Consider the following 8,499-nt stretch of genomic DNA (forward strand, 5'->3'; position numbering starts at 1 on the left):
ACCTCAAGTGATCCACCTGCCTCGGCCTCTCAAAGTGCTTGGATTACAGGTGTGAGCCAGCGCGCCCGGCCTCATCTACTTTCTTTATTGGCTGCGGGTGCTGCGGACACAGGGACCTGGCCATGCAACCTGATGATGTTGCCCTTTCTCTGCTGTGAAATGCAGCGGTCCTATTGGCTACCGAAGGTTTTTGCCATTTTGTTGTTTTAGAGACAGGATCTCACTCTGTGCCCAGGCTGGAATGCAGTGGTGCAAGCGTAGCTCACTCCAACCTTGAACTCCTGGGCTCAAGCAATCCTCCCACCTCAGCCTCCAGAGTAGCTGGGACTACAGGCACCCACCACCACGCCTGCTGGGTTTTGCCTTTTGGATGATCAATGATGACTTTGTCCTCCTGCTTTCAGGGTGTGCTGGACCGGTTTTCTCAAATTCAGCCGAAGCTCATCTTCTCTGTGGAGGCCGTTGTCTATAACGGCAAAGAGCACAACCACATGGAAAAGCTGCAGCAGGTGGTTAAAGGTGTGTGGCCCTTCCAGCTCCCAGCCGGCATGGCCGGGTGTGTGTGCCGGTACCTCAGAGTCTGCCAGGAGTCAGCCTGGGTAGTCTCTGCCCCAGATGGTGTTATATTCTCTGCCCCAGATGGTGTTATATTCTCTGCCCCAGATGGTGTTACATTTTGTGGGGGGAAAAAAAAAGCAGCAGCCAAGCATCTTTGTCCTGTAACCTTGTGTTTTCTCCTCCCACTCCTTCCAGGCCTACCAGACTTGAAGAAAGTGGTAGTGATTCCTTACGTGTCCTCCAGAGAGAAGATAGACCTTTCAAAGATTCCAAACAGGTAATGTACCGCATTCTGACCCACAGGTCCGTGTGGAACCCACTGGAGCCCCCGCGGGGAAGTAGGCCCCTGGATCTCCCACTGGGGGTCACTCAGGATTTTAGAAGTGGAGGAAGTTTTAGTTAAAAGCGTCATTTTGTAGATGAGGCACCTGAGGCTGGCCCCAGAGGAAATCCCCCAAGGCCACACAGTAAATGAGTGGCGGAAGAGAGAGGTCCTAGGAACCCTCACTCTTCCGATCTGGTGTCCCTTGTGTAGGGGGCTCTGATGGGGCCAAGCCCACCTTCCCAGATTGGCCACAGAAATTCTGCATTGGAAATCATGTGTGCATGTATGTGCACATGTGGGTGCATGCAATGCACATGACACAGACACATGCATATCTACATGTGTACACATGTATATGCATTTACACATGTACATATGCGTACAGGTGCACAGGCATGTGTACATGTGTATGTATGGCTATGCATACATGAACACTGATATAGGTATTTTTCACCCTTTAGGACACGCATATGTTCCCCATTGCTGATAACATCTTTCTTCCTTGGCTTTTCTGACATTTATAAAAGAATAAACCACATGTTTTGTGTACCAAATAGAATTGTAAGAATCTTAATTTTGAATAGAGATTAAGGAAATGGATTATGGTTTAGTCAAAGTTGAATTTGTCCCAAAGTTCTTAGAGTTATCTTCCTTTAATTTTTCTTGAAACAGTTGAGGGGAGAGGGTTCTGAGCTCAGGCATTTGCCCCCACGGGGTAAGCTTTCCCTTGAACCTCGGGTCTGGGCCGCTGGAGGGCACCTCGTACGTGGCTCCTTGAGGCCTGGTGAGGAGGGGCTGCGTAGACATGCAGGGTGGCTTCATGCCCGCCACGGGGACCAGAGGTGGAAGAGAGGAGGAGATGGCGGAGGCCTTTTTGTTCCAGCAAGTGGTAGTTGGTGCGTGGCTTATTACCATCTGTCAGGGTGTTCCCAGGGGCACCAGGAGGTACAAAGCATGTGTCCTGTCCTCCAGGAGTTGCAGTCTAGGTGGAGAGGTGAGACCCACCTGCAGGAAGGATGAGCTGTGACCACTGGGAGTGGGAGGGACAAGATGTGCCCAGGAGTTGACAGCAGGGCCTGGTTATTTTCTCTGTAGGATCTGGGGAGGTGGCATCTGGGGGTGGCTTTGAGGTATGAGCAGGGTCTAGGGACAGCTGTGTGTGCAGGGCACATTCCGGAGCCTGAAGGGTGCTGCAGGCAAAGTGGTGGTTGGTGAGGGCCATGGTCTTCAGATCCGACTTGTCAGGCTCAGCTCTCAGCTGTGTGACCCTGTGCAAGGAATCTCTCTGAGCCCTGTGTCTCCATCTGTAAAACGGAGACGAGATGGTACCTGTTTTAAGTCGTTCTTGCCTTGCTATAAAGAAATACCTGAGACTGGGTAATTTATACCAAAAGAGGTTTAGTTGGCTCACGGTTCTACAGGCTGTGCGAGAGGCATAGTGCCGGCATCTGCTTCTGGGGAGGCCATATGGAGCTTGTGATCATGGCGGAAGGGAAGTGGAGCGGGCACTTTACATGGGAAAGCAGGAGTGGAGGGGGGCGGGGTGCCACATACTTTTCAATGACCAGGTCTCATGTGAATTCACAGTGAGAACCCACTCATCACCAAGGAGATAGTCCGTGCCATTCACGAGGAATCCACCCTCATGATGCAGACGCCTCCCACCAGGCCTCACCTGCAGATTGGGGATTACATTTCGACATGAGATGAGGGTGGGGACAAACATCCACACTCTGTCAGCACCATCCTCTCAGGCTGGCTGGGAGGATTAAATAAGCCGCTGCTCTGCAAAGCGTGCACAGTCAGCTCTGAGTGATCCCGCCTGTCATTGTGCGGCTGCGGTGGGCTCTGTCCCCTGAAGCACCTGAGTCAGGATGGGCGGATCCTTCACAGGCAGGCCCAGGTGCCTGTCCCTGTGGACTGTGGGACCCTGCCGACCTTAATAAATTACAGTCAGGTGCCAGAGCCCGGCTTTATTTCATGCAACCTCGGATTTAGCGCCCCAGCTGTATGGATGGAGGCCATGACGCACGGAGGCTAGGAGGAAAACCAGACAGGGTTTACCAGCCCCCTGGTTGGCCCGGCTTTTATTTTTTTCTGAATAATATTCATCAGCAGTTGATATAAAATGAGGGCATCCAGCAGAATCGTGTTAGCCACTTCATTTAGTCCGATACAATGCACAAGCCCCCTATCGACACCCCAGGGGCTGGACTCCCACTGCAGTCTGTCCTTTGATTGTGGATGCCACAGATAAAGCAGAATAGGGTACGTGTCCGTCTGTGGAGAACTGACGGGGGTCGGGGGAGCCACCCTGTGAGCTTTTCATTCTTAGAAGAGCTTTAACAAAGGTAATCGTTGTGTGCTGTGATTTATGGGCCATTTGAAAGAAAAGGCTTTTCTCCATGGGAAGTGTCTGATTAGTTTGGGCACTTTATAATGGGATTCTTATAGGAGGTAGACGTGGGATGGAGTTTTCATTGGCCGTAAAGTTCCTCAGTGAATAGTTTTCCTGACACGCTGGAGCAGACGGCTTTGTTTCTTGCTTAGAGCTGAATTACTTTGGATGCCCTTTTTAAACCATGGTGTCTTCCCCAGGAGAAACCTTTATCTTTTAAGGGTGCACAGCAAAATTCTTCATTTTAGGATGTATGGCATTTGTATTTCAGAGTAACTATCCCTAGCAAATGGTTGCAGGCTGCGTTTAACTGATTCCCACCTCCTTCCCTGAAAGACAGTTCCATTTGTCACTTGAGTATAGGGCCAGTGTGTTCAGATGGGTGGTGCTGCTCATCTCAAAACAGAAAACCACCTTTTCCCAAGATGACTAGTGGCTTCTGCAGCTGTTTCTAGTGCAGAAAACAAATCTCCTGTTTGTGTTGCCCCTTTGATGGTTCTTGGCCACCTACAGCAATGCTGCATGTCAGCTTTGGGGGTAAGCCCAGGCACACTTCCTGGGTGACAGTCAATAGCTGGGATGAATTTTATTTGTTCTTGGACAGATATTTGCATCTTGCTATTGTAAACCTCAGGATCTAGTAAGTTAGTGATAACACATGGTATTTGCTGAGCGGTTCTCTGTCATGGAGCTGTGGTTTAGGAAATTGGCGCCACATCTGTAGGAAGGGCTCATTAATCTAGCATCTCCTCCTCTCCCGTCTCCCCACGGGGGAAGCATCTTAATTCAGACCCACTTGGTAAGTGCTTCCTTTTGGTCGATTGTTGGAAACAAAGCATTTGCCAATCAGGTGATGAACAGCAAATAAGGGACATGAGCTCAGAAGACTTCAAGGCCATTTCCAAAGCCTCCTTCAGCAGTGTTGGTACACACATGGCTTGTTCGTTGTAAGTGATCCTTCTCCATGGTGGTTATGAAAACAAAGGATTCTCTAAAAGACAGCCCTTGGCCCTGTCAGCAGTGCTGATTAAGCAACTTGAAACCTTTACTCGATCAATGAGTTTTCCTTCAATTAGCTTGAATCTCTGAGATCTGACTTCCTCTGCTGGTCCCAGAAAGTTTCCAAATCAGGCCACCATCCCCCTGGAATCCTGGCTTTTCTGGGGTAGAAACAGAGGGCAGTGCATGGGTGGAATCAGCGGGTCCGGTCCAGCATTCTGGGACGTTCATGGTGTGTTTCCCTGCTTTTCGGCCCACAGTGTGTTTCTGGACGACTTTCTTGCCACCGGCACCAGCGAGCAGGCCCCGCAGCTGGAGTTCGAGCAGCTGCCCTTCAGCCACCCACTGTTCATCATGTTTTCATCGGGCACCACGGGTGCACCCAAATGCATGGTGCATTCCGCTGGGGTAGGTCTCTGGGGAAAGCTCTGCAGGGGCCTCCTGTTGTCTGTTTGCTCCAACAGGGCCTCCCAGCTGATGATGGCAGCATTGGGGTTGTCAGACTGCACCCCATTCCCGGAGAGTCCAACATGCAGCTTCTCTCCAAGTGGGGTGCTGCGCGGAGATCCGGCACTGGGCCCAGGGCAGTGGAGAGCTGCCACTTCAGGGACTGGGATGGCACCTACCACCATGGTGACAGGCTTGGAGGTCACTGTACAGTGCAGTGTGCCTTGGGGGCGGGGGGTGTGCTGGCTGAACCAGCTATATTCACCCTGCAGGTCCAGACCAGCTGGAGGATTGTGAACTCAGTAGGTGGGCCCTGCCACCTATTTTAAAAAGAACGAATCAGAATAGACAAGAATAGATAATAATAGCACAGTGCCAGGTGCAGTGGCCCATGCCCATAACCCCAGCACTTTGAGAACCTGAGGCGGGCAGATTGCTTTGAGCCCAGGAGTTTGAGACCATCCTGGCCAATATGGCAAAACCCCATTTCTACTAAAAAATACAAAAATTGGCTGGACATGGTGGCACATGCCTGTAGTCTGAGCTACTTGAGAGGCTGAAGTGGGACAATTGCCTGAACCCAGGAGGCAGAGGTTGCAATGAGCTGAGATCGTGCCACTGCACTCCAGCTGGCAACAGAGCCAGACCCTGTCTCAAAAAAGAAAAGTAAAATAAAATGTTAGCACCGAATAGGCTCATAAGAGGTATGGGTGTCGTTTTGTGAAGCTGTCATTATGTGGAGCGGATGTGTGCACGTGCCGGGGGCCTTGTAAAACTTACATCTGACCGTGGGTTGTGGTAAAATATTTGAAAGCCACTGGTTAGGTTATTAGAAGGCTAGGTTACTAGGTTATTAGGTTATTATTAGAGTCTAATTAACTGAGAAAGAGCCTACCTGTGCTGTGAGTCTGTTAGGGCTGCCATTACAAAATACCACAGGCCGTGTGGCTTCAACACCAAGGTGCCACCCGGTTGTTCTTGCCTGAGGCCTCGCTCCTTGGCTTGTGTCCTCATGTGGTCTTTCACGTGACATCCCTGGTATCTCCCTGTATGTGTCCAAGCTTCTTCTCCTGAGGACCCCAGTCAGATTGGATCTGGGCCTGCTCTGACAGCCTCATTTAAATTCCGTCACCTTTTAAAGGCCCATTTAGTCACATTCTGAGATACTGGGGATTAGAGCTTCAATATATGAATTTTGGGGGTACATAGTTCAGCCCATGACACATGCTTTTAATATTTCTTATTTCGCCAAAAGTCTAACTTTATTAAAGCACCTGAAATAATATGTTAATACTATGCAATAGAATTTATATGTATGGGTTAGTGACTTTTAACCTTTTATTTATTTGTTTATTTACTTTTTTGAGATGGAGTCTTGATCTGTCACCCAGCTGGAGTGCAGTGGTGCGACCTTGGCTCACTGCAACCTTTGCCTCCTGGGCTTAAGCAATCCTCCCCACCCAGCCTCCCACGCAGCTGGGACCATAAGCATGTACCACTGTGCCCTACTTGTTTTTTTTTTTTTTTTGTAGAGATCGGGTTTTGCCATGTTACCCAGGCTGGTCTCAAACCCCTGGGCTCATGTAATCCACTTGCTTTGGCCTCCGAAAGTGCTGGGATTACAGATGTGAGCCACCAGGCTCAACCAAACCTTTTATTTTTGAAAAAAATAAAATACCTAGAGAACCTATAGAAAAGTTGCAAGAATGGTAAGCTCCATGGCACCCTTCAGCTGGATTCTTCCATTGTTAACATTCTGTTTTTAACATTTTCAATGTCATTTTTTTTTTTTGAGACAGTTTCTCACTTTGTTGCCCAGACTGTAGTGCAGTGGTGTGATCATGGCTCACTGCAACCTCTACCTCCTGGGCCCAAGCAATCTCCCACCTCAGTCTTCCAAGTACGTAGGACTGCAGGCACATGCTACTTTTTCGTTTTTGTGGAGATGGGGTCTTGCTATGTTCCCCAGGCTGGTCATGAACTCTTGGGCTCAAGTGATCCTCTCGCCTTGGCCTCTTGAGTGCTGGAATTATAGGCATGAGCCACTGTGCCTGATGTCAACATCAATTTTTAACATGTCCTAACAGCTTCTTTTGCCTTCTTTCTCTCTCTCAGCATATATACACATGTTGTTAGTTTGCTTTTTGCTGAACTAGTTGGAGTACGTCGGAGCCGTAATGATCTTTCACTCTTTAATATTTCAGCACGTATCTCCCAAGAGCAAAAACGTTCTCTTATAGAAGTGTAACATGCTCATCAAATTCAGGAAGGTTGACGTTGGTGCAGTGCTGTCCCCTAATCTACGGTCCACACTCAGGTCGCCAGTTTCCCAGTAGTGTGCTAGCAGCTCAGGTGGTGGCACGTCAGTCGTCAGGTCTCCTGCACGTCCTTGGGTCTGGAACAGTTCCTCGGGCTTCTTCGTCTTTCGTGACACTGACATTTTCGAAGAGCCCAGGCTCCTGGTTTGGCAGAATGGCTCTCTTTGGGTCTGACTGGTGTCTCCTCGTGGTTAGGTCCAGGTTATGCAGCTTTGGTGGGAACACCCTGGAAATGGGTATTGTTTTCTTCTCCGTGCATCTATCGGGGGGTGGGGGGACACAACGTCAGTGTATTTCATTTTTGTGATTTCACTAGGCCAGTCTTCAGAAATGAAATGCCTGGGTCAATGTGGTGCTTTGCTTTTTTATTTTTATTTTTTGAGATGGAGTCCCAGCATTGTCACCTGGGCTGGAGTGAAGTGGCACAATCTTGGCTCACTGCAACCTCTGCCCCCGGGTTCAAGTGATTCTCCTACCTCAGTGTCCTGAGTAGCTAGGATTACAGGTGCCCACCACCATGGCTGGCTAAGTTTTTTTTTTTGTATTTTTAGTAGAGATAGGGTTTCACTATGTTGGCAGGCTGGTCTCCAACTCCTGACATTGTGATCCGCCCTCCTTGGCCTCCCAAAGTGCTGGGTTTACAGGTGTGGGCCACCATGCCCGGTTGAATGTAGTTCTTTTCTAGTAACTGCTATCACGTCTTACTTTCTCTGATCCTCCTCTACCCCTGGGCTTGATAAGAGAGCTTCTTGTTGAATCCTTACCTTGCACTCAGACTTCTCCTGGGGCAGTCTGTGAGAGTCAGGATGCTCGCTCCATGCTGTGGCTCTCACCCTCACGCTGCTCTAGCTCTCCTCTGGGCCAGCTCTTCAGCTCTCCCCATAGCTCATTTCCCGTTTCCCTTTCAGTTGGCTCAGCCCACAGGGAGGAGAAAAATCCACCATATCTTGGTCAAACCTTCTGATCACCACTTTTCCCCCCAAACTCAGAAGAAGAGAATTCTCCTAGTGGAGAAACCTTTGCTTGATAAGACAGTGGCATTTGAAAAGGAGATATACAGGTTCCTTTATTCTAGCTCATTTAGCTTTTACAGATGTTCCCTCTACCTAGAAGCAGTTCGAATCCCTTCTGTAAAAAGGAAACATTTACACTGGAATCATTTGAAAGCCCTATTAGGCTTTTTACAGAGTCTTTTCATCAGAATGTGGAAAGGAGTCAATGTGGCTTCATCATCACCTAGTTCTGGATTCACTGAAGGTCTTGTTGCAGGCTGTGAAATAGATCCGAAGGTCCAAGAGCCTGTCCACACAGGTTAATTCTCAAGAAACCCGGGAGTGGGAGCAAGGGGCTGATGTTAGTGGTGGGGGGCAAAGGCCTTATTTCTGGCAGTTACACTGGCTCAACCGAGTTGCCTCTTTGTAGGCCGAGAGCTCTCCTGTCACTCAAATAATCTG

The 8,499-nt window shown here is 49.3% G+C and overlaps 1 protein-coding gene across 1 annotated transcript in view; it reads left to right on the top strand.

The window, feature by feature from the left end:
• Positions 1 to 8,499, top strand: part of AACS (acetoacetyl-CoA synthetase) — an 88,031-nt gene that overhangs the window by 30,899 nt on the left and 48,633 nt on the right. Inside the window, exons 4-6 of the mRNA XM_011988882.1 lie at positions 405 to 519; positions 754 to 835; positions 4,541 to 4,688. Of these exons, the coding sequence (XP_011844272.1) occupies positions 405 to 519; positions 754 to 835; positions 4,541 to 4,688 (345 nt within the window). The remainder of the gene's footprint in view (positions 1 to 404; positions 520 to 753; positions 836 to 4,540; positions 4,689 to 8,499) is intronic.

This window comes from Mandrillus leucophaeus, unplaced genomic scaffold, assembly GCF_000951045.1.
Source record: "Mandrillus leucophaeus isolate KB7577 unplaced genomic scaffold, Mleu.le_1.0 Scaffold34, whole genome shotgun sequence".
In the NCBI taxonomy this organism is placed as follows: Eukaryota; Metazoa; Chordata; class Mammalia; order Primates; family Cercopithecidae; genus Mandrillus; species Mandrillus leucophaeus.